General features: G+C 34.8%; 1 protein-coding gene across 14 annotated transcripts in view; it reads right to left on the bottom strand.

Moving 5' to 3' along the window:
- The window catches only part of ERC1 (ELKS/RAB6-interacting/CAST family member 1), a 558,216-nt gene that overhangs the window by 285,556 nt on the left and 245,146 nt on the right, over window positions 1-27,514 (bottom strand). For 10 of the 14 annotated variants that reach the window (XR_009356580.1, XM_059184416.1, XM_059184418.1 and 7 more), the window contains one exon: window positions 17,511-17,642. The exons of the other annotated variants lie outside the window; for them this stretch is intronic. Coding sequence is in view for 9 of the 10 variants with exons in the window: in XM_059184416.1 (XP_059040399.1) it covers window positions 17,511-17,642 (132 nt within the window). In the remaining variant the exon portion in view is untranslated. The remainder of the gene's footprint in view (window positions 1-17,510; window positions 17,643-27,514) is intronic. 14 annotated transcript variants of the gene reach the window in all.

The raw sequence follows: 27,514 nt of genomic DNA on the forward strand, positions 1-27,514 counted from the left end.
TAACCCCATGACTAATTTATTTTATAACTGGACATTTTTACCTCTTAATCCCCTTTACCTATTTCCCCACCCACCAATTCTTCCCTACTCTAATAACCAATAGTTTGTCCTCCGTATCTATGAGTTTGTTTCTGTTCTATTTGATCATTTGCTTTTTTTTGTTTATATTCCACATATAAATGAAATCATACAGTATTTGTCTTTTTCTGACTTACTTTGCATAGCATAAATACCCTCTAGGTCCACCCATGTAGTTGCAAATGGCAAGATTTCATTGTTTTTAAAATTTTTTTTAAAAGAGTGCAAACACAACAATGTGAAAGAATTGCTTCCCCCATCCCCTAAGTTATCTCAATTTTTCTTTATCAACCCAGAGGGCTTAGGTAGATAAACCCTCTAATATAACCCCTTATCATTCCTAAGTGGAGCTTTAAAAATCCCACACCAATAAAATGTGGGTGTACATTTTCAAAACAAAACAAATGTCCCCCTACTGCTATTAATCTCATCATTTGTGTCACCGAGGTTGGAAAGCAGGTTTAAGAAGGGCTATCTCATTGCTAATTCCACTTAAATGATTTTTTTGGTAACAAAGCATCAAAACGACTAAAAATCTGATTTAAAGCACTCAAAACTACTTTTTGTTTGTTTGTTTTCAGAAGACTGTTACTTGATTAATGTCTCCTATAATTTGCTTACTTCAGCAACCAAGAATTCATACCAGAATCAAATGAAACAAAAATTAGTAACTGCCTGGGTTCACATAGACTCCATGGCTCTTCTCTACTCCTGTAAGAAAAAAGGATAGAAATAATCTAAGCAACATCACATTTTTTCTCCAGCAGCAGTAACAAGATGTGGCAACCATCATTTTACACTCTTCTGCATCTGGGTCTGAGACCTCCTTATATCTCATTAGAGTTTGTGACAAATGAATAATTCAAGGAAATATAAACAGAGGTGGGAAGACAAGACTTTCCCTTGAACTTCAAGCTCTAGTAAATTCTCTTCTGAAAAATAAAAAGGTTATTTTGTGCATTACTAGAAAGTCAAGATGACAGACTAAAGTACACAACAAAAAACAAACAAACAAACAAAAAGAAACAAACAAAAAACAGACTAAAGTACAGGCTAGGAAGGCTGTACAAGATACCCAGCATTTGAAAAAAAATTTCCTTCATAGTTGAAACCATTTGGCCATTTCACATGGAGAAAATATTAATTCCTTTTCATGACAGAAAACAGCAATCCCCTCACTAGCATAAAGTTACCAACAGAGACCAGAGCATTTAGGTCTTAAGCCCTTTTTCTAAGATCAAATAAACAATTTGAATAAAACAGCTTCATACTCCTATCTTAAGTTTGCAACAATAAAAGATTACTGACACTTTAATGGAAAATTTTAATCCTTCTCATTTGCACTGCTGGAAAAAAGTCAAACAGCTACCTAGAAGTAAACAGAATGATATTTCATCAATTGCAGATGCTTTTTGTGGAGAAAACATATTATTTCAATATAACCCCTGAAAAAGGTTATAAAAAAAATACTGGCAAATGAAATAACAGTTATATGAAAATCAAAAATTAATATTATACTATTAAAAATAGTAACATCAAATACCAAAATTTTACTTATCACAAATTTACTATTAGTCAAAGAAGAAATCCAAAATGATGAGATTTAATGTCTGGCAACTCAAGGACACCAAGAGAGAACTCATAAACATCACATAAATGTGTACACACACACACACACACACACACACACACACACACACACATATAAGATTATTCTGGCCATAATGTTGAGCAATAATGCTCGACATTTGTATATTGTCTTTATAAGCTACCAAAACACTTGTGGGCTAATAATTACTTCATTCCACTACAGAGGCTTAGAAAGACTATGAACCTCACCTTAAATCACAGCTAGTAAACAGAAGAGCTAAAATCCACATCACTGGACTTTTGGGTCACTGCACTTTACACTAGCCCTTATTATCTCTTTACTCATTCATTAGAGAGGATGGAGATAAGAGGAGGGGACAAATGAGTGCCAAAACAGAGCATGGGCCATGCCACACACAAAAACTATCTGTTGTGTAGGATAAATCCTGCTGTGCATATTTCTCTAGGAAAATATGTTTACTGAAAACATCCAAGAAGGTGCAGCCAAGGAGAACATAAACTGCATATAAAAATCAGTGGGAAGCCATCTGGCTCTCATGACTTCACCTTCAGCGATATCTTGGATGACTGCCTCTATCGTCAATAATTTGGTTTATCAAACTTCTCAGTAGGAGATAACAGAATAAGGGCCAAACACCCCAAGAACTCATTACAAGCAAACTAAATATCATCTGTTACAGATCTGCCACATAGATTCCAAAAGTGCTTCCCAGTGCAGTAGTGGTTATATAGTTTAGTCAGAAGTATAAAAACATGTCTACTTTGAAAACCAGTATCTATAGAGTCTGGCACTCATCTCTGTGGTTCAATTTTAGGGTGTGCCAAGGTTTTATTTCTTTTCCACTGCAGTTAATTTTTCATTTGATTATAACTTTGGAAAACACAGATGTGGTCCTTTTGTTGAATGAAAAGGAAAAATCAAGCCAAAATTTAGAAACATAGATATTTCCTGAACTTCCAGAATAATATAATCATGTACTATTTTATCAAAAACTTTTCAAGAGCAAAAAGCTGTAATAAAAAAGGCATACCCAAATGCACTACTTTCAAAAGTACTGTTACAAACCACTCATGTGTAAAAAGATTATTATTTTATTATTATTATTATTTTTTTTTTGGTCATACCATCACATGTGGTTATTTCCTGGGAGCTCCAGTTTCCCTTCAGAATTTTTTTACTTGTTGTCTACTGACCCCATCTGGCAAAATTAAAGAGGAAGTTATTACAGTGCTCTAAAGCTTCTGCTAAGTCAACCCTTTTATTATATGTAAGCAGAAGTTTTAAGAGAAGAAAAGAACACAAGATCAGGGCAAAATAATCTAAGGATTCTTAGTTTTATCCTATAATACAGAGGATGAGAGAGAAAACATTGCCGTTAAAAAAGGTCATGCCATTGACTTGTAATAATTTGATTTCAAGCCAAGCCCTACTCTCGCTTCATACTACATATAAAATCTCCATATTTTTACTGCCCTGTTATTTATAAAGTTTCCTTTCTTCTTTTTCAAGTACACTACACATAACTCCATCAAATGAGTATCTTTCATGGCTATCAGTATTCTAAATGAAAATATTCATGTTGCTGCCTTTTCATTGTTATTCTTCAAGATGCCTGTTAGTATTTTGATCTTTTATTGGAAGAGTTTTATTAAAACTCTGAGATCTTCCCTTTGTTGAATACAATAAGGTAATTATATCAATATCGTATCCAGCATAACTGGATGAGTAACATTTCAAACAGTACAAGGTAGTTTAAAATTTCAAGTACAAAGTTACTAAAAGGGGAGGAAGAGAAATGTCTGTTTAAACCATGCAAATTGGACTTGAGACAACAGGTTTTAGTTGTCTGCCATTCCTACTATCAATATTCAGAACATGATTCTACTAAAGGAGACTAAAATTACCAGGAGAAACTGAAGGAGTTTTAAAAACACACTGAGAGCTCCATTTTATTCACCATCTGACTTACTCCACATTTGTGAAAGTGGCTACAACATTAATATGAAGTTTTGATTCCTTTTTTGAGCACTCATCCTCTGAGACATTTGAGTTTTTAGACCTACTGTTATTTGAACATATTTGGGTAATTTCCATTAAGAAGTAAATTGAAATGCAGAATAATATTGGGTTGCCATTGCTATAGACTATATCATTCCTTTAACTTAAAGAGCTTTTCATACATCTTTCTAAGATCAAAAGGAGGAGAAGTCTAAACATGGAGATTTCTGCTATGGCAGGGTATAGCCATTTAACTTCTTCTTTCAACAAGCCAGAGATGGCAGAATTCTCTTTGAAGTGGCAGCCCTGTTGGCCTTTGAAATCCCTTGTCAATTGCAGAATGGCTCTGGTGGGGTTTGTTTTGTAGCCAGCTGTCACCATGAAGGCAGACATGACGTATTTCCAGCAGTCTCACTTCAGGGTCTGTCAAGTGACTGATTTCATAACCAGTCACCATAACAAAGGAGATTCAAACTCACTGACATTAGAGCAAGAGTCTACAATGAAACTTACTAAGTTCCTCTTGACAGAGCTTGATTTAAATACTGACATGGTTACACAATGGCAAAGAGAAAATGATTGTGAATTTAACTGTCACCATACCAGATTCTTGGAATATTAAAAATGTAGTACTTTCCCCATGTTTACCAATAAAATGTTTGATAATAGCATCTTTTTAAAAGTGAAATCTTTGAACAAAGTACCTTCAATTTTTGCACTGACCAAAAATGATGACTTCTGCAGAAATCAGCAATCTCTTAAATGCAAAGTTCATACTGCTTATTTACGACTGGATTTTCTTCTAAGACACGTAGCTGAGAAACATGTTTGTATTTATAATACTTTGAGACCACTCAGCTACTCACCTCAAAAACCCCCATCACTACCAACACAGAAACTGACTTAAGGCATAAAAGGATAAATAGTAAAATAAATACATATATGTTAAGAAACTTCTATAAACTATAAATGTAGCCCATTAGAGTATTGTATAAAAGAAAACAATCTTAATATTATAAATCTCTATTTAAGGCAGGAGAGATGAGACAAATCTTGAAAAACCTAATGAATGAAATCACTGGTGATGATCATAAGTATTAGTCCCACCAGATGGAAATAAAGTAGAATCAAAAACATTTTCATCCTAATTTGATCACAGTTTACATCTGCTCTGTAGAGTGTTTTGAAATTTTACATGTTTTTATGACATGGCTTATTGCTACCTCAGAGTTGAAGACTAGATGGTATATAACATCACTTTCTGTTAGCTCCCACTATCTGAAAGATCAGTCACGGTGGGACAGAGTGCTACATATTCACTGCATGAGACATAGCAAGTCCTCTTACTTTCCACTGTAAGGATAGGTCAGGGATAATGAAGATTTCTAAATTTTATTTTTCCATTGCAGCTACCATGCTTTAATATCAAATACTCTTTACCACAAAAAATAAGCTTTCAAGTAATACTATCTAATTCTTTAAATCTACGATTGTGAAATCTTTTTTGAGTTTTTCCGGCAGATGACAAAGTACTTCATCAAATCCCATGGAAAGGAATTGTAAGTAAGAAAACAATTCAAAACATTTTTGTAATAATTCAATATATTTTTATAATAATACAAAATATTTTTTGATAACTAATGTAAGAGTCATAAAACTGCAATTAAATTTCACATTGTTTAGTAAATAAAGTGATGCTTCTGTTACCAGGAGTGCAGTCAGGAGGTCAGAATAAAATTTTATTCATTCACTCATTATTAACTCATTTACTCAACAAATATTCACTGAATGCCACTATGTACCAGACATGATGGCAGGAGTTACTAAAGATACGACAATAAACAAGACCCAATACCTGTCCTCAAGGAGCTTTCATTCTAATAGAGAAGGTGGAGATAAACTCTTAGAGTGACAGAGAGTAAGTAATAATAACACAGTGTCATCAAACAAACTGAGTGCTGCTGAAAAACATGGGAGAGACATGTAACTCAGACTTGGGGGGTAAAAGAAGGTTTTATGGAAGGAGAAGTAGGATTTATCCAGACAAGAGGATGGAATAAAGATGAAGACACTGCTTCACTGAGAGGGAACAAATGCAAACCTGTCTTCATTCTTCTGAAAAAGTACCCTATGAGCCCCGATGTTCTTTCTCTCTCCAGGAAACTAAGAATTTAAGTGATTAAATACTATTAATTATTTATCACAATGATCAGCAGTTAATAGGTAATCAATATGTCAGTATCTCAAGCCTTGTAATTATATTAAGAGTAAGATGCTATATACGTCCAGTGTGTCACATTTTCTAGTAATAATAAAGAGGTACTTTCTTAATTTATGTGCATTTGAGAGTAATTGGAGTATGTTTCTTTTTTTTTTTTTTAAGATTTTATTTTTATTTATTTGACAGAGAGAGATCACAAGTAGGCAGAGAGGCAGGCAGAGAGAGAGAGAGAGAGAGAGGAGGAAGCAGGCTCCCTGCTGAGCAGAGAGCCCGATGCGGGACTCGATCCCAGGACCCTGAGATCATGACCTGAGCCGAAGGCAGCGGCTTAACCCACTGAGCCACCCAGGCGCCCTGGAGTATGTTTCTATTTTAGCTCACAGCACATCTCTGAACTAAAGCCATATACCCAAGTCCCTAGTTGACAACACCTTCATGAGAAAGAGGGCACAAATATCTCACATACCACCTCCCTCTTCCTGATCTTCCACATGCAAAATATCAGCACATCCCATTATATCTATCTCCAAATAAATCTCTCCATCTCCATGGCTAACACCCTACTCTGTTCCTGGATTACACAATATATTCCTAACAGGTACTCTGCCTAGTGTCCTTGTTCATTTATTTTTTTCTTACTTATCCCTGATTTATTTTTCATATAACTGCCAGAATAATCTTTTTAAAACATGAAATGGTGGGGCACCTGGGTGGCTCAGTGGGTTAAGGCCTCTGCCTTCAGCTTGAGTCATGATCCTAGGGTCCTGGGATCAAGCCCTGAGTCGGGCTCTCTGCTCAGCAGGGAGCCTGCTTCCTCCTCTCTCTCTGGCTGCTTCTCTGCCTAATTGTGATCTCTGTCTGCCAAATAAATAAATAAATAAATAAATTTTTTAAAGAAACATGAAATGGATTTTTATCATTCTTCTTCTTAAAGGGAGTTAAAGGCTAGCCATTACAATTAACATAAAATCTAAAATCATTGACATGACCATCCTACATAATCTGGTTCCTCCCTAACTCTCCATGTCATACCATCTGTTCTTTCATTCCTTTATTCACTCACTCACTTACCTACCTACCCACCCAGCCACCAACTCACTTCTACTTAGCATTCTCCATTAACTGGTGATTTCCTTTTAGTTCTATAGCATAACTATACCATGCTCTTCCCATTATTAGGGTGTCCACACAGGCGGTTTCCATGAAGTAAATTTCCTGACATTCTAAATCTCATCAGTTCCTATTTACTTTTGATGTGTAAGTATCAGTGTCTTAGGGATGTCTTCCCTGACCATTCATTCTAAATAAGTTCCCCCTGTTATACTCTTTTTATAATTCTATATTTTCATTTATTTGACTGTATCACAATCTTAAAGAGTATATTTATGTATGTGAACATGTGATTAATCTTCCTAACAAATAAACACCAGGCGGAAAGGGTCCATATTTGTTTTGTTCACTAGTGTATTCCATTTCCCAGCATATAGTAAACTCTCAATAAGCATTATTGGAATGAATAACAGAGTAATGGAGTAAATGGTTATCTATGAAGCCATTAAACACTTAACACTAGGGTGGCATATTCTCTCTATGGACAGACACTGCTTTCTTGTTTCTATAACTTTTATATTCCTTTTTCCTATACTAATTCCATCATGCATGCTATAAACTGAAATGTCTACTACTCTATAAACATGGGGTAATACAGACACACAGACACACACATTATGGTATCTCTTGAAAGTGACCTTGTCTTTTACTAACCTAGTCTTTCACCTTTATTTCTTAAAGGAATAATTACTTTGAGTGCCTGGGTGGCTCAGTAGGTTAAGCCACTGCCTTCGGCTCAGGTCATGGTCACGGGGTCCTGGGATCGAGCCCCACATTGGGTTGTCTGCTTTGGCAGGGAGCCTGCTTCTCGCCCTCTCTCTGCCTACTTGTAATCTCTCTCTCTCTCTGTCAAATAAAAAAATAAAATAAAATCTTAAGAATAAAAAAGGAATAATTACTTTTGACAAATGCGTTTTAAGACCACAGATGTTTTTCCAAAAACAAAAACAAAAAAAGGATCAACAACATCAGGGAAGTGCTTGTCTTTATACAGCAGTACTACAACTCTGTCAGGCCCAGGAGGAAAAACTAAATGGTAGTTGCTAAGTAACGTATATGTCTATATAAGTATCCATCCATCTAACACACCGTCTAATACAGCAGCCACTAGCCAGATGTGCCCATTTAAATTAATATTAAATAGATTTTAAAATTAAATAGATTGAAAATTTGGTTCTTCAGGGGTTCTAGCCACATTTTAAGTGTTCATCAGCCACCATACTGAACAGAAGAGATTCCATTGGGTCAAAGTTCTATTGAAGAATGCTGCTATAAGGACTACAGAAATTTTGGTCACAAATAAGCACTTGTGAAGAAAAATGTGTATTCCTAGAATTCACTTTATGTGAAAAGAAAAAAGTAACTTCTATTTGGAACTCAAATCCTCTTAATACCGAGTGGTATTTGGATACCATACCTGGGCACTAGGAGGGTGCACTGCAACTGAAATGTTTTTGAGGTATTTTCAGTATGCAGGAAATGTGTATGTTTGTGTGTGCATCTGAGTGTTTGGTAAGAGGAAAAAGTCACAAATATTCAATCAGATATTTCCAATTTAAGATTATGAGGATCAAACACAACATTTTTTTAATCTTAAATTTTCTCTATCTTCTGACTTCTATGAATAAAATCTAAGCATAATATTCTCAAATTCTCATTTTGTTTTAAATTGTGCTAAAGAAAGCATTCTTCTTTCCCTCCCTACTTTCCTTCCGAAGGAAATCACAGAATAATACATAACTCTGTAAAACTGAAGGATAGCATTAGGATTGGATTTCACAGCACAAATTTGTAACCATTTACTAAAACTACTAAGACTATTTTTGTGAGAGGAAGCTAAAAGAATATTGGAAAATAATGGATAGAACTAAGATCCTGCATTGACCTAAGACAGACTCTCAGAGAAGGAATAACTGAATGATAAGAACGATACCCATTTGACTAACCTATTAGCTGGCTGTGGTATTTCCAGCAGATGCAGATACTATAAATTCTAGGCTGCGAAGTGCCAGGGGACAGAATTTCCTCAAGTCCCAAGGATTAAAACTTGATATATGCAAATGGTAACTTCTAAGAAAAAGCTGGTTATCACCAGTACTGAAGACACTAAGATGGGGTCTGTAGATACTAAGTTTCTCTGGGGCTGTTTGCTGATGACAGCAACCTCTTTCCTTGGTGCTATCAAGAGCCACAGTAGTAACAAAAGAAGCCTACGTAGCTACTTAACCTTAGCTACTAAGGTTTACCGGGTGCTTACTATATGCCAACTCTGTTATAAGTGCTTTATACATATAACCTCTCCTTGGTGTGGCAGTTACAGTAAGTATTTTTGACAACTCAGGGAATCAACACAGAAATAATTTGTTTGCAATTATAATTTTTAAGTGATTAAACCATAATTCCAATCAAGGATTCTAACCCAGAACCCACTTTCTTAGCCACTATGTAATACAGCTTCCCCAAACCTCTGGAGTAGCTTTCTGAACCAGAGTTTACAATCTCTGTACCTAACCTATCACTTCAGCCTTTCTTGGACTTGCTTCTCCTAACTCGCACCATGACTAATTTCAGATTTGTAGGATAAGAGTGTTTTCTCACATGAGATGAAAAGGCCTGGGGAAAAATTGGTTTAAGGCAAGGAATCAAGGGTTCTGGATCTGGATGGCTTCAGGCTGAGATGTCAATGAAATAGCTGAAAAAAGGTACAAAGTAAACATGAAGTAGACAATAGTTTATTTCAGAAGAGAAAACTGGGTTGATATATACATCTGATGTGGTAATAATTCCACTACTAATAATAATAACTATCTTTTTAGCATGATTTCTTTCTTATCCTCAAACAAGTATTTCCCTGAGGATTTCTCTTCTCAGAAAATGGAACCAACATCTATCCAGTTGTCTAGCCAGTAACTGGAAAATCATCTTTGTTTTCTCCTTCAGCCTTACCATATTCCATAGATGGAATTCACCAAGTCTTTTTAGCTCTACTTCCAAAAGACATTCTAAATCCATCTACTTGTCTCCATTCCCACTGCCACTATGCAATTTACCCACCTACATCCTAATTTACAGTTTCTTGCCTAGACCAGAAGCCTACATGACTTTGTTAGTATGCCTCCTAAAATAGTTTACATAACTATAATTTTAACCTGATATCTATTTTTAACTCATAAGTTCAAAGAACTGCAAAGAATGTGATTTCTTAGGTATTTTAAAATATTTTCAAAAAATAAAGTGTCATTCTTTTTTTAAAAAGAAAGTATCCAATTAAATATAAATACTATGGTGACTTTATATATATTTTTATCTATTTAAAAACTGTAAAGACAAACTGTTCTTAAGTGATTAAACATTTTACGTGTTCCTTTTTCTCTTTAACCTGGTATTTCTGTTCCATTTCTTCCTAAAATTTTATAATGATGTAATTTATTTTATGCTAGACTGTTTGTATAAATCCTCTCTCATACTTTTCTCCATCAAAGATATGTAAATAAATTTAAATTTCATATTTACAACATTTCCTATCATCATAACTTTATTAAAAATTCTTTCAAATTATTATATTATATTATTATATTATTATTATCAATCGATAATATATCGATTAATATATCAATATAATATTATATTATCAATCGAAACTTATATATGTGATATTTTGAAAGAATACATATTAAATGTGAAAAGTAAAATTTTACTAAAAATGTGTCATATCATTAAACATACTTATCTAATGAAATTAATGGAATTTTTATTTTATTAGTTTAGCTATTCCTTGATGAGTATTACTCATTCAGGGTTTAGTATCAATTCTATTGCATGTTTCCTTTTCATAGGACTAAGAAACCTTTATATAAATAGACAGGAATGGAAGGAAATGTTTTATAGCAGTATGTCCCAATATTTTGCACTCCTTCAGAATTATATGCACCAAATCACACAGTAGCCTATTATTAAAAATTATTTATAATTATCTATCAGCTGACAACTTAATTAGGTTATCCAATTCTATTGAAAACAAAGAATTATAAACAATCTGAATTTTCTGATCCATCTTCTTAATGCCAATATTTGCAATTATCTGTGTGTAACTGTTCCAGGGTTGTTTTGTTTTCCTCCCTAGAGGAATATAAAACACTAAGATTCAGGAGAGATGCACCTATTGTAAAGTGAGGGATGCACACTATGAAAAGGGAAGTAAAAAGAATCTGCTCATCTTAGGTGCCCTTTAAGGCAGACCAATTTGAAGGAAAAGGATGTTTAGAAGCTGGGCACCTGTGTCCATATATCCGTTTGGAAAATGTTCATGCCATCTCCAGATATATGTGTACCTCAGTTTGAAGAACTCTGGCCTAGGCTACTCTAATAACTCATCTGATCTTCTTGCTTCATTCTTAGTTTTGTGGAATCCATTTTCCAACTAGCAGTCAGACAGTCTTTTAAAAACATAATCAGTGGATGTCATGCACTGATTAAACCTCTTTAATGGCTTCTACCATTCTTAAAAAAATCCCAGATCGGGACATCTGGGTTGTTCAGGGGGTTAAAGCCTCTGCCTTTGGCTCAGGTCATGATCCCAGGGTTCTGGGATGGAGCCCGCAGAGAGCCTGCTTCCTCCTCTCTCTCTACCTGCATCTCTGCCTACTTGTGATCTCTGTAAAAAACAAACAAACAAACAAACAAACAACAACAAAAAAACACTTAAAAAAAATGCCAACTCCTGACCACCCCTTACCTAAGGCCCCGCATGCCTTGCGGTGCTCTTACCCCCCAAGTCATACCAGTCATCCTCACACATGTCCAGTTCTTTCCACCTTACTGCCGTCACAAACACTGATTCCTCCCCATTCTTCACATGGCAGGCTTCTCACACTTCAAGACCCAGGTTAAATGTTACTTTATCAGAGGACCCTCTCTGAGCACTCAATTAAAAATAAGTTCTATCCTCTCCAAATTCCACCAAATTATAGAAAACCTATTTCAATTTTTTACAGTACTTCGTGGTAACTTGTGATTAAATGGTTTTTTTGTTGGATTAGTGTCTGTGTCCCTCTGCAGACTATAAGCTTTCTCAAGGGAGAGACCACAGCTGCTTTCTACACCATGATATATTATCCCAGACTACCAGAGACCCCTGGATGCTCAATAAAGATCTGCTGAATGAATGAATGAATGAATGAGGAAGCAAACTCCTGATAAAATATTGTTACATACTTAAAATACTTCAATAGTTCTCCACTGCCTTGATCGTAAAATTAAATGCTGGAGCACAACATCTGACTAAACATGCTTCAGCATGATCAGACTGTAACACTCCCCTCCTTCCCACAGATTGTGGCATACATATTTATCCTGAACTATAGCTACTAACCGCTATTTAAAGATTCCCGAGGCTTCCAGCTTTCACATATATTGATCCCTCTATATGGACTATGGTCAATATCTTTCCACCTCCTTTTTGCTTAGTTCTTTCTTCTTAAGACTCAGCCCATGCATTAGTCACTTCCTCCAGGAAGCCTTCTATGCACCTCTCCGATCGGGCCTGTATGCCTGCTCCTCCTCTTCTACTGTTAATGCTCTCTATTCAGATCACTACCACGGCACTTATCAAACTGAACCATAATTATAGGTTCATTCTTCAGTCTTTCCAAATAAACAATTAACTTCTTGAGGCAGAGACTGTTTTTATTACCTTTCTATTTCCAGCACCTAGTGTAATATCTGCAAAACTACAAGGTAGCCAATAAATGTTTGCAGAAAGAGTAGCATTAGTAAAAGGATCATTATTTTATTTTCTGAGCATTACTGCCATTTAATTAAAAAAATGAGAAATATAGCTTACTACAAATGTTCAGACCAGTACAGGACTATGATTATATGGCCAAAGAATAAACTGTCAACTCTGGGAACAGCTAAAAGTAAGAAGGCAATGGGAAGTACTGGAGAGTACAACTATAGTTTTATTAGCACACATCATCTTCTACAGGCTACCCAGTTACTAGTGATGCTTCAGTAGTGGTAACTTGTTCTGTTTAGAAAGTATTTGGGTATCATGGTGATAAATGCTATAAAACTGATGGAATTGATTCGCAGCCAATAGAGAATTTAATGAATCTTTAAGAAGGAAAAAAAATGGGACACCTGGCAGTTGCCAGTTGCAGTCTGGACCCCACTCACTCCTGCACCTCGCTCCATTTCCTCCACGACTGTGTCTAACACACCAGACATGGCTGAGGATCAGAAATTTGATTAAGGTGAAACTGAAGAAGATAGAAACACAAGAAAAAAATCCACTGCCTTCAAAGGTAAAAACGGAACCGAGAAGCAAACAAGCGAATCATAATGAAGCATGTGCCACCAATATGCACCATACATGCCATTAGCACTGCCTTCTTATTTTACTTCTTTTTAGCTATTTAATTTTGTAAGATGCAAAGAGACTGGATCAAATTTAAGTGACTCTACTGCCCCTTTTCACAATAAAGAATCAAGAACTACTGGCAGTGAAGGCCAAGGGAAGGAAAAGAAGTTAAACACTAAAAGAAGCAGCTGAGTATTCTGTGAGATTCAGAATAAAAAATCAAGTGGGTCCAACATGTCCTGTTAAGCTATAATATGCCGTTTAATCAGATTGCCATTTTTGCTATTCAAGTGATTTTAATTATTGGAATGCACAATATTTAAAATACAGATGTGGGGGGGGTTGAGGATATAACCCTAAAAAATGCTCATTGTTCCATAACTACTTGCAAATCATAGGTAAAACCTTACTATCTTCTAGGTCAAAATTTATATTTAACATTCAAGCCAAATATCATCAAAAATGGCAATTTAAAAAATGAGTAACACTATTAAAAATGAGCTTTTATATAAAAATAAAAGTTAGAATTCATGTGCAAATTTCAGTTATACTGAGAGGATATATCTTTATCACTGCTCAAAAAAAGAAATACTCTTCAGGAACAGACAGAAACCCAGCTTACTGAGCCACAAAAAAATACCATATTACTTGAGAAGCATTTTTCAAAACTTTAGTTAGCAATATAGTTGGCAAAAAGGTTCTTCAAAAAATAAACTTACTCTTAGCGAAGATATTTAAACCATTCTTTTTAAGTAAAAGAAAAAAAAAGCATTTCAAAAATTTAAGGTTTTTTTTTTTTTAATTTTTAAATTTTATTATTTTGTTAGTCACCATACAGTACATCATTAGTTTTTGATGTAGTGTTCCATGATTCATGTTTGCGGATAACACCCAGTACTCCATGCACGTACTGCATTTAAATTTAAGTTGATAGCAACACTGCTGAACTACAGACGCTGCTCCCTACCTCCTCAGAATCCTGAGACTTTAGAGAACAGATTCTACTCTAGTCTCATTTTAAGAAAATGAACTCTCACGTTCAACAAAACACAAAACCTGCTAAAACTTAAGCAGAGGTAAGTTTCAGAAGAAGAAAATCCATGTAGAAAAGCACAAAGCTAAAGTAAACAGAGCCCCTGCGACTGCCCTCATGGGATTATTTACTTTCATCTCTCCATTTGACAACACAGGCTTTAGGACATCTTCCTTCATGGGATCATTACACAATTTCTCATTTGGGGCATGGGCTCAATATGGAGCAGCATGTAGTATTGGGAATAAAGAAACTATAAGGGGATCCTATAAGAAGAAATTTTTTTCTTTTGTGAGTTTTCCCCTCTCAAACTTTAAAAGGCTCTGTATTTTATTTTAGTTAAAAGAAATTATTCCCAAACAATTTTGCTTTGCTCTTCAAGAAATCAAGAGATATAGATATCCTCCTTCTATCACAGGGAGTTATTTCTTCTCAGAGGCTAAATTTAGATAAGAGATAGATAATTTCTGAACCTGAATAGATAATAAGAATAAAATCCCCAGCCAAAAAAAGCTTTACCCATTTAAGATATTTCAAAATAAGTATCTGTAGAGTACCTTGGTATTATATACAATTAATATGTATCATTAAAATTAACAGTGGAGTTAAAGGATGGAAAAAGATAAAAAGAACAGAAGATGACAGCAGGAGGGGACAGTGGATGAAGGTTACACGGCCTCAGAAATACAAACATGAAAACAGCTTCTTCATACCTTAAACCACCTAGAGCCCAAATGACTGGTCTCATGCAATATTTCATTCAACAGCTTCAGAAAGGCAGTGAGTAGCAGAATGGTGAAAAAAGATAAACAGGAAAGAGAAAAAGAAAAAGCATGCAATTAAAAGCAAATTACATATAGCCACTTTGGAAGACAGTTTCACAGTTCCTTACAAAGCTAACTATAGTCTTATCAAAAAATCCAGTAATTCCCAGGTATTTACCTAAAGGAGTTGATAATTTATGTCCTACACATAAATGTTCACAGAACCTTTATCCATAATTGCCAAACATTGGGAGTAATCAAGATGTTCTTCAACAGGTGAAGGAACAAATTGTGGCATGTCTATACAATGGAAAATTACTCAGAAGTAAAACAAAAGGAGTTATCAGGCCACCAAAAGACCTGGAAGAACCATGTGCAAGGCTAAATGGAAAAACTCAGTTAGAAAAGACTACATACTGTTATTCCACCTATATGACATTCTAGAAAAGGAAAAACTATGGAGACAGGAAAAAGATAAGGATTGGGGAGATGGAGGAAAGACAAACAAGTAGAGCACAGAGGATCTTTGGGGCAATTAAACTATTCTGCATGATACTGTTACAGTGAATATATGACATCAGACATTTGGCAAAACCCTCAGAACTGTAGGAGATGAAGAGCAGACCAAAATTTAAGCTATGGACCAGTTAATAATGTATCAATACTGGCTCATCAATTCTAATAAATCTATCACACCAATGCTAGATGTTAACAATAGGGAAAACTGAGGAGGAAGAAGGAAAAGATGGGAATTCCATGTACTTTCTACTCAACTTTTCTGTAAACTATAAACCAAAACAAAACAAAACAAAAAAACCTGATCTAAAATAAGTCTGTTTTAAATATTACATAAATGCATAAATATATAAAAATCAACCCCCCAAAAAGCAAATTATAACTAGTTCACACAAGAAGACATTTTAAAATTAAAAAGCATACTAGCAATTTATATGCCATAATGACATGATGTATAATCATCAATGGCCAACATTTCTACATGATATGTAAGACCTGTCACTAAATAACGATCCCCAAGCAGAAAAAATCTTTAAAGAAAAATAAAAAAAATAGGGACATTTTGAAAATAAAGGTAAGAATATAAAAAAGGTAAATCAAGATAAAAGAAAATCCCTCTTCACCCTGGATCAATGACTGTCCCCATCCCTTCTCTGAAGCTCTCTACTACCTAAGCTCTATTTCACTCTATTTCCGGAAATACTCAAATTAGAAGTGAATAAGGTATTTATGTAGGAACAGGGCACTGAGAGACTGTGAAAAGTTCCATTTTTCTTCAGTCTGACTAAAAATTATCAGTTTGTCTTTCTTTCTATATTTAGCACTAAAGAAAGCATATCCTCATCCTAACACAGTTATGAAGGGACTCCCTTATGGCACACACTACATCATGTCTCCTTTGAAAATGTACCCTACTTCCTTGCTGTGCAACTACCTTAACTCACAAGACCACAGGGGGCTCATCATGGGGGTTCCCCAAAAGATTCAGGTTACCCTCTCATTGAATTTTTTACCTTTTTAGCACATATAGTTCTCCAACAAAGAAATGGAAAGGAAACAATAACAAAAAATTACATGCCATGAATCTCTAAGGGACATTCAAAACCTCCAATCACACTCACACTAGGAACTGAGATCAGAGCCTTCTCTTGTTAGAACCATTTCTTCCATTCACATTTCCCAATTTTACTTATCCATCCTAACAAAAAGTCAAAAGCAAGTGTACAGGGATCTAAAAGACGTAAAAACTATATAAAGCAAACACCACACACACAGCAGCAGAAGTCTTTAGCAAGTCACTTCAGGGCTGAGACATGCTGCTCTGGGGCTCTCAAGTCCCATGATAACTATGTCCTTCATACTTGCTACTAACCTTGTCAATATCTTGTGATAACTTTAACTGTTCTTTTGAACAAGGCAGGGTATAAAATAAACTGTTATTTAAATTTAACATTTTAACTCAGAAATGTGCTTTCCCATTCAATTTAAAATCAGGATTGTGACCAGTCTCACAACAGACAAATTCCATTCCATCTCACCAGATACAAGAGCATATACCACACCCATATATGTGAAATAAGCCCCAATTTATTAATGCATTGACTCTTAACATGAGTCGTTCTTACACAATTCTTTTATTTCAATTCGTTCTTATGCAATTCTCTTATTTCAATTCTTTTTTAGGTTTAAGTACTTACACCTGATGAAGTGCTTTCGAAACCCTCTGAACATATGTACAGTTGACCTATACTATACTGGTTGGCTTTTACCTTGTGTTTAACCAGCAGCATTGCCAGTAACTGTATGAAATTGCAGACCTGTTTTTCAGCACTGGTCCTGGCTGACTCCTCTTGTGCCAGCACCATTTCTCGCTCTGCAGTTATCTGTACACTTTCTCTTAGTGCTTCTTCCAGCTCTTCAATCCTGTCATCCTTCTTACGGAGACTGTCCTGGAAAACGATGGAAGACTAGGTGAAGTAGACTAATTAGTTAACCCAAGGAGAGACTATTTATCAAGAAAGGACTATTTGCTTATTAAATATCCTTCCCTCCAGAAGTAAATCCAAGCCAGAAAGATATCTTCACAAAGCAAAGAACAAGGGAAGAAAAGAAGTATTGTAGGAGGTTGAAGTATATTATTAAGAGCAAAAGGTCAAGTTAGTTAAGCAAGAGAAATTAGTGACGGATTTGTTCTCTGTAAACAGAGAGACTAAAACTGTGTTAAACAGCATAGGCAGCAAGGGCTTGATTACTTAAAAACACAAAGCTGTTTCTGAATTACTTTCTAAACTGGGCTTTCAGCCAGCTTTGATGAAGCCTAAGTAATAAGACTTAATATCAAAACATTCTCTCCCTACAAAGTTCAGCCTTGATGAGAAAGTTAAATAGCATGATTTTTCAGATTATATTCTTCACACAGACAACTGTCAGCAAAATTAAGAAAAAAAAAATAAATGAAAAAGAAAGTAGTTTCCTAATGATTTTAAGACATCAAAGGTTTCTCTTAATCTCCTAGAGAAAACTAAAAATGGTCACTGGATATAAGTGATCAGGCTGAGGGTGAGTAATTTAGTTAGCCAACCAATTCCCACTAACCTTGATATTCTAAATAAGTTTAAAAATTAACTCCTGGGAAGGCAAATATGGATTCCTAAAAGAAAGACAAAATCCTACAGATTTTGAACATGTAAGAACATGTAAGAAAGGAAAGGTCTTAAAATAAAAAGGGTAAATGAAGCAGAGTTCAAGCAGTATTAAGAATTAGATGCATCAGGTTATTATTAAGCATTTTCTCTTGAAATTTTTCTAGAACCGAAAGATTCTAAAGTGCTATCTTTTACTAATACAATTAAATTAAAAACAAAAGAACAAGAGTTGCTGAAACACTCTCCAACTTTCAGAATACTCGTATCAGTAAAAGATATCACAGGATTTTGTCATTCATCTATGCAACTCTCATTTAATTAGACTGTAGTTCACTTTTTAAGTGTAAGGCACAGAAAGTCCTTTCTAACAACCTTGTCTTCAGAAATCCAGAACTGGAAATCTGTCAAAGGTAAATCAGACTTTTCTCCTAGCACTGAAAGAATATCTTACTATTTAACATCTTTCATAATCAAAAGTTGATAAAACTTTTGTTCTCATTTTTCTCAACTAAAAAAAATGAGATTAAAAAATATTCACATTTCAGTAATGTATGGCACTTTCATTTGTTAAGTGTTCATTTTTCTAGGAGAAAATGTTATAAAATAACCTGATTTAGCCCCAAAAGTAAGGTTCTCTTATAAGGGCAGTTTAGCTATATCAAAAAATGTTTTTTCTTGAAATCTTAATGCTTCCAGGTGGCCTGCTGTGAGCAGCAAAGTGCAGCTTCCAAAACTGCTGAAGTTACTGTGGAACATTTCTAAAACAATGCCAAGCAGAGAAGGACAATAGAAACAAAGTCCAACATAGTTCCTTTTGATTCAAAGAATATGAAATGTAACAGAAGGATTATGTGGAAAGAGACAGATGCAATTGTCAGTGAATTTAGTCCTCTCAAAAATTCTAATGAATAACTTTATTTGTAGTAACATGGGATTCTGAATTACAGATTGCTATAAGCAAAAAGAAACACAAATGCTTCCCATTAACAACTGGTTCTGAATAACACAATATTATTATGTTTTTGTCCAGTCTGTGATATTCTTTACTCTTAACACTGTCTTTGAGAGATCTCCTGAGAGGCTTCTGTTATTCTAACCTAAACTGAGGCTGAAAAACTTATCCCAGATGACTTCCCAGAACCTATTTCAAACAAACAGGATTATCTACTTTTCTGCACTGGCTGAAAAATAGCCTTGTGGCTTTATCAGTAAAACTTTTTTTAGAGAGAGGATATTTAGTAATCTGTCATAATCCAGAAAATCAGTTTTCATACTGAAAGTTTCATCAAAACCAGTACAAAAATTAAAGTCTATCCGATGAGCTCTGTGTACAAGGCCATTTATTTAAGAAAACTTTCTGGACTTAATGGTAAAGATGGCTCAAAATCCGTGTCCATAATAAGGACAAAGAACAAAAGAAATACCACAAATAAAAATCAGAAAACTGTTAAAATATTATTTATGAAATACTGTAAATTACATAACTTACAATACAATTTGAAATCAATGTAAAATAACATATGGAACCATGCAGTCCAAGAAAGCTGTATTAAACCAGGGTAGTAACAAAAGAATGAAGACATCACATTCAACACCAAGACCAACAAAGTCTATAACTACTTAATCCATCTAGTGAGTAAAATGTGGCTCCAGTCTTATTTTCAAAATCTTAATAGATACCTGCTAAGGTAAACCAAGGAAGTTTTCTTTGTACTGAATTACACACCTTGAATCTTTTTTATTTAATAAAATATTGAGCCAATGCCAGGAATGAATAGAATCATTTAGTTCTACAAATACTGAGGTCCTAAGCACACTGCTAGATCATATTTATAATGAGCCTTCCTTTTTCTTACACTTTCACTGAAGATTAAATACATTTATTATACTTAGACTATAATATGGGTATTCTACCTTTTTTTTTTTTTAAGTTTAGAATACTAGAGAAAAGATTTTTAAGTTTTAGAAAGGCCAAAAATGATTGTCCACAAAGAATAAAAAATTGGAAATCACTGGAATTTTTTATGTAAAACAAAGAATCAGAAGACAACTGAAGTAATGCCTTCAAAACTCTGAAGGAAAGATGCTTTCTGATCTAGAATTCTATATCCAAACTATCAATCAAATGTAAGGGAAAAATGCAAAATCAAAATCTTAAAATCACAGACTCTCTCAGAAAGCTACTAGGGATGTGGTCCATCAAACTTAAGAAGTCAACCTAGAAAGAGGAAGACATGGGACCCCAAAAAAAGGATATCTACCATAAATGAGTAGTGAAGGGAACCTCAGGGTAACCAGAAGCCTAGAGAATAAAGAGAATTCACAGGAGAGGATAGAAACCGAAGGAAAGATATTTCCAAGAAAAAACAGTGGATGAACTGATTATGAGGTTAATAAGTAAGGGTTTATGAATTCTGTAATTAGCAACATTGAGAGGAATGTTATAGTAGGAGAAAAGAATTTGGGAATAAACTGGAGATATGTATACAAATAAATAATAAAACAAATTAAAAAACCCAATGCTATTATTACCACCAGAAAAAACTAAAAGTACAGTAAAGGAAATGTAATCATAATATACTATGTGACTGAGACAGAATAATGTAAAACTTATATTAGAAAGACGGGGGACACCTGGGTGGCTCAGTTGGTTGGACGACTGCCTTCGGCTCAGGTCATGATCCTGGAGTCCCGGGATCGAGTCCCGCATCGGGCTCCCAGCTCCACCGGGAGTCTGCTTCTCTCTCTGACCACCTCCTCGCTCATGTTCTCTCTCACTGCCTCTCTCTCAAATTAAAAAAAAAAAAAGAAAAAGAAAAGAAAGACGGAAAGAGGGAAGTATGTATGTGTGGTGACTTGCTTAGAAAGGCTAATTCCTCATCATTCATAGTAAGAAGTCAGTATATAATTAATGTCCAAATAAGAAGACAACAGTCAAAAAATGTCATTTGGAGAGGTGGAAGTGTTAAACAGTATTAGAAACAAGAAAAAGGGGTGAAAGCATGCTTGTCTCAGGGGAGTAGGAATCTAGGTTAGACAAGAATGAGTTAGAGGACTATCACTTTTATAAGCGATGCAGTATTATGTCACTTTGTAAATTATATAAATAAGCACTGTTAGAAAAAAATTCAAAATCGAATTTTAAAATGTTGAGAAAGAAAAGCAGATAATGCAAATAAATAAGAATACTGAATTTCTGTAAATAGTTAAAAATGTGGTGACTATTTCAGGTATGGATACTCTAAACATATGGTCTAACTATTTACTGGAAAGAGAAAAGACTGGGCAAATGTATCTCAAGACAGTGCCAATGGTGAAAAGAATATATGAATTTCAAGTCACTCTCTTCCTCAGTTTTTTGTTCAAAAGTTGAATTTCGTCATGCAAATAATTTGCATAGCAGGTCAAAATTATGACAAATTCTTTTCCAGTCTTTAGGTAACCATGGAATATTCTAAATAAGAACTTTTTTTAAAGAGATAAAATATTCCAGTAAGTTCTGCTATTATTCTGAAAATACCTAATGCATAAATATACCAATAGCATATGTGTAAGACACAGCACCAAGCCAAGAGCTTTGAAAATTGTTCCCATCCCCCCTTTCTGTGCAAATAGTTTCTTCTTCTTCTTCTTCTTCTTCTTCTTTTAATACTTATGAAAACAGTAGTTGAGTAGATTTTGGTGATAGAGTTTGACACAAAATTCTAGTGACAGAACTGTTCATTTACACTACACTTGACGGTGTATTTTGGTTTGAACAAAGAGAAAAATCTCTATTCAACGCCTAAACTTTAAGTAGAAAAAGCGACAGTTATCACCCACTTCTCCAAATATGTGTAAGCCAATAAAATGTCAGTAAGGTATAGCACTTTCAGAAACTGCAAAACACAAAGGAGTTCCTTCTGCTTTTGTTAACACAAGGCTGGAGGAAGTAAGGGGATGTGAAAAAACTCCTGGGAAGTGCTTCTTGGTCGCTCAGATAGTGACAGTGATTGTATCAGATACATCCTAAGGCTCTGACTATATGCTATACACATTTAATTCTATTTTCTCTTTTAAAAAGCCCACAAACACCAGTCTTTAAGATAAATCATGAGGTAGTCCTGCCATTCTAAGACTTGCTGCTTTAGCCTGCAATAAAATCTTCAGCAAATGCATTATTTGAGTTGTCTAATACAGTTATAGCAAATACATAATTTGTGTTGTCTAATACAGCCACATGTGGTTACTGTATTAGACAACACAAATAATGAGATGTGCCATAAATACACAATAAATTTTGAAGATAGTACCAAAAAAGTCACGTGATAATCCTCACATTGATTATATGTTGCAATGATAATATTTTGGATATACTGAATTCAATAAAGAACATTATTAAAATTATTAAGTTTCCTTTTAGTTTTTTAAATGAAGCCATTAGAAAATTCAAAATTATATATGTACCCACATTTCTATTTTTGCTGGACAACACAGCAATAACTAGAACACATGTTATAAATACATCTCTTGGGGTGCATGGGTAGCTCAGTCAGTCAAGTATTTGCTTTAACTTGGGTCATGATCCTGGGATCCTGCAATTGACCCTTGCATTGGGTTCCCTGCTCAGTGGGAAGCCTGCTTCTCCCTCTCCCATTCCCCCTGCTTGTGCTCTCTTGCTCTGTCAAATAAATAAAAGTTTTAAAAGAAAATAAGTTCATCTCTTTCCTTAGCTCAGAGCCCATTAACATAGAAATACGAGTTACATAGGTAAGAATCCTTATGACAAACTGCCTAAAATTCTAACAATCTAAAGCACTGAAAGGTACTGCATTGGTAACATTAATAAAACAAATTCAAATAGCATTAACTTTCTCCCAACAGAGAAAAACAAACTGGATTTCAAGGAAAAAAATTCAATATATGGCATATCACTTTAATACATAGGATATAAAGTACCTGTATTAGTTGTTTACTGTTATATCACAAATTGCCTAAAAATGTAGCAGCTTAAAATAACAGTGAACATTTTTTTTTTTATCATGCACAGCTTCTGTAGGTCCAAAACTCAAAAACAGCTTAGCCAAACAGTTCTGGTTTCAGGGTCTCTTGTGGGGTCACAGTCAATATGTCAGTCAGGATTTGGTCCTGTTTCCACTTACATGGCTGGCAAGTTGGTGATAGCTATTGGCAAGGGGCCTCTTTTCTTCTCCACAGGGCTACTTGAGTGTCATTATGATATGGCGCCTGGCTTTCCTCATAGCAAGTGACCCAAAAAAACAAGACAGACGCAGCAGTATCTTTTATGATCTAGCTTCAGAAGTTACATACTTCTACTTCTGATGTTTTCTATTGGTCACAGACTAATCCTGATACAATGTGGGAGAGAACTACACAAGGGCTTGAACACCAGGAGGTAAGGATGATCTGGGGCCATCTTCGAAGATGATTATCGTAGTATGCTAGAGTATACTTCCAGCATAAGAAAACTAAATTATCAACAAAGCAATGGGGCATGAAAACAGTGATTATCACAACTGCGCCTGACAGAAAAATACCTGTTAGGATAACAGGGTCTTTACCAGAAAGAACATTTTTTATGAGGTTATATTGAAATGGAACCGAATTACACTAGATTACCTAAAATGTAAAAGGCAGAGAGAGATTAAAGATACTACACAAAATTGGGATACCCACTGGATATAAGATGAGCAAAATATGCCTTTTGTCACAAATTATTCAGAATAAAACTTGCAATTGGATTGTGTTCTAATGAAATATTTTCTTATGATTAAGGTAAAAATGATGAGGATTCCAATTCAATTTGTTAGTGGTTCAGTACTAAGAATACTCAATGATATACCAATCAATCAGAGGTCAACTAAAAAAAATTACTTGGTAGATGTTTAAAGAGCTATATATAATAGAAGTTATTTAATAAATTCAGTCTTCATATTTTAATGATGCTCTTTGAGGAATAAACCCATTTTTAAGGTAATTATGAGAATGAAGTATTCCTGGTCTTGTTGGCCCCCACTGACTAAAGACCCTCCTTAAATTGTTCCTTTATGAATTTTCATTAAAATTAAATTTACTCTTGAGAGGCAAAAAAAAAAATCATAAAATTTAGCAAAAACCAAGTCTAATTCAAAATTACAAAGAGGTGAATTATTTGTACTGTTTGGAGCTATCCAATTTTCTAGCCCTCATTATTTAGAAGAATATCAAATTGGCAGCATTGGATGGGGTGGGCAAAAACTAGATAGAGAAAGAAATTTGAATTTCATTCACCTACTGTAACTTGGAATTTCACTCTGTTTAACCAATTTAGGCAACCCAAAATTTAGACATGTACTGTAACTCACTTAAAATCTATCTGTAGACAGGAAAGGAACATGCTTCACCATTTTAAATAGTTCTTATCACCTAAAATGAAAGCAGTATCTTTAGAATTTTACTTCAACTGCTACAAATTATGTTTGCACTTATCAAAACTAACACAGACCAGTTTTCCTACACCTAAATTAGGTGCTGAAACCTACTTACTATGCCAACTACACTTACCAAATAAGGTTAAATAAGACCACTTCATTTACAGAGTATAGGGTTCAAAACAGGAGGTTTGTGTGACTAGTTCTGGGCGGATGGTAAAGGGACAGAGGAAGTGGGAAGCTACCAAAAAATTCCTCATATCCTTAAATAAGAAGACTCCTACTAGTCGAGAAATTAGGGCAAAAGCTGTGACACATTAACATACATTAACAAGAAGACCGGATTCTAGCAAATCCCATATGACAACTACTGACACTCAAGAACTTTGCTTCTTGGCATTAGCTCTGTTAACATCAACTACATACCACTGCAGCTGTTAGACTCTAGTCTCCACTGCCTTTCCCTCAAACCAAACATTCAATAAGAACAGTAAGGCAAAACAAACAAACAATGCAGCAGTTAAAAAATAATTGTTTGTTCTCTTCAAATATCACCATCAAAATTAAAAGGGAAAAAGGTTCAATACTACAGTAACCTAAAAAGAAATCATTTGATAATGACAGATCTTATTAAACTTTCCCTTTGTCAGTAGCAGAGGGAAAGTCACTGCAGATCTCCCACAGATTATCCAAGGTAACCCAGCCTCCCCTGTTCACCCATCCAACTTGAACTCTGCCATGATTATGGAGGTCATTTCTTTGGGTTAATATTAAGAGCTACTTCCTATGGAGTAAACACCACTTACCAAAAAGGCTTTAACATGTTCTGAAAGATATTAATGTTAACTGCTATCCACTATCCTTAATGTAAAGAGACAGTAATTCTTTATTACTCTCCACCCCACTGCTTATTCTTCCTCCCTTTTCCCCATCCCGCAAGCATTCACACATAGCAGAAGATTTCATTTAAATCATTCAACATGTCAGAATTCAATTACTAACTACTCATATGCTTACTGAGGGGAAAAAATTGAAGCCAGATGCATTGATAAAGTCAATTTTAAGAAAAGAAAGCTAGCCTAAAACAGAAACAGAAACTGATTATACACCAACTACTTTTTATTTTAAAGAAATGCTTGGGGTCAAAATTTAAAGATATTTTCTTCCCCCTTCTGTCCAAAGTCCCTCAAATATCTCCCCTGTTTTAGAGAACTCTGTTACAACCTTAATAGTTAAAAATCAAAGTCGAACAAGAGCAGATGGGTTTCATTAAAGAAACAGAAATATATACATATAAAATAATTTTTACAGAGCATATTGTACAAATATCCATGTAGACAAGCCAGGTTCTTATCTTAAAAATTCTGGGAACTGGGTATCAGAAACTTGAGCAAGGACATAGGCTTTGCCTGATCTTACTACACATCTCCTCTGATCAATAACGTTTATAAAAACAACAAGCAGGGGCACCTGGGTGGCTCGGTGGGTTAAGCCGCTGCCTTCGGCTCAGGTCATGATCTCAGGGTCCTGGGATCGAGTCCCGCATCGGGCTCTCTGCTCGGCAGGGAGCCTGCTTCCCTCTCTCTCTCTCTCTCTCTCTGCCTACCTCTCCATCTACTTGTGATTTCTCTCTGTCAAATAAATAAATAAAATCTTTAAAAAAAAAAAGCATACATTTTCAAAGCCTTTACCAAAAACCCAAAGATAATCTTTTACTTAAAATAATAAACAACTGATGTGGTCCATAAGAGAATGACCTTTGTCTTTGAGGTCTTGGCAAAGGGGATACATAATACCTGCTTCTGTTCTCTCAAAAATAAAAAGAATCTTCTCAGAGACTTCACTTTCCAAATATAAAAGAGGGGTTTCCACAACAACACAAAAGAAAGGACTAAACCATTCATTTCACTGAAGTGAGGACACAGTACTTGTAAGAATTTTAGTGCCAGATGTAACTTTAACTACTCATTATTTTAGAGAGAGGATTCTTGTAATAAGCTAAAAGGGTGTTGGCTAATGGTTTCCATAGAATAGGTCTAATTTAACAGCAGGAAGCAGCTCAGTAGGCTACCTACACATGAATATTATCAATAAACACTCCTTCTTACCTTCACTGGCTATCAAACAGAACTGAATTTTGGCCAAAGAAAAGTATCTATAGAGTCCATTTCAACACTGTAGAGTTCCTTAAAATGATTTTATGACTTGTTTTGCTTTTTTCTAAATGATAAAAAGCAGCACAGTTTGGGCTAAAAGCTTTAAAAAATCACACACATGCCAACAATTTGAGTAGGTGCTTCACCTGCAGAAAAACCAAATTTTCAAGTTAATTCCATCAACTATGCAAAAGGTTGTTAAAATGGATGCTATCTGTATGTATACTCTACCAGTGTAATCCCTAATTCTACTTAATATTTGCAGAGAACATCATAAAACCCCACCTATGCCCATACTCTAGACAGAAAAAAGAACTTTCTTGCCAAGAAAAAAAATTATTAATTAAAGAGGAAGAAATAATACAGGATTAAATATTTAAAGAGGCCGAGAATGTCTGTTAAGAAACCAAAATTGATTTTTACAAGAACATTGTTAATAGATCAGAGGTATCTAATCAGATGACGCATCCCATAGTATTTCTAGAAAGGTATCAGACACTCTTAATTTTTTTTAAAGGTTTTCTTAAATAAGTATCCCCATGGCCAATGTGAAAACCAAAGATAAGTAGTCTTCATTTCAGAAAGGAAAAAAAAAAATCTCTTGCTAAAA

This window comes from Mustela lutreola, chromosome 8 (assembly GCF_030435805.1).
Source record: "Mustela lutreola isolate mMusLut2 chromosome 8, mMusLut2.pri, whole genome shotgun sequence".
NCBI lineage: Eukaryota > Metazoa > Chordata > Mammalia > Carnivora > Mustelidae > Mustela > Mustela lutreola.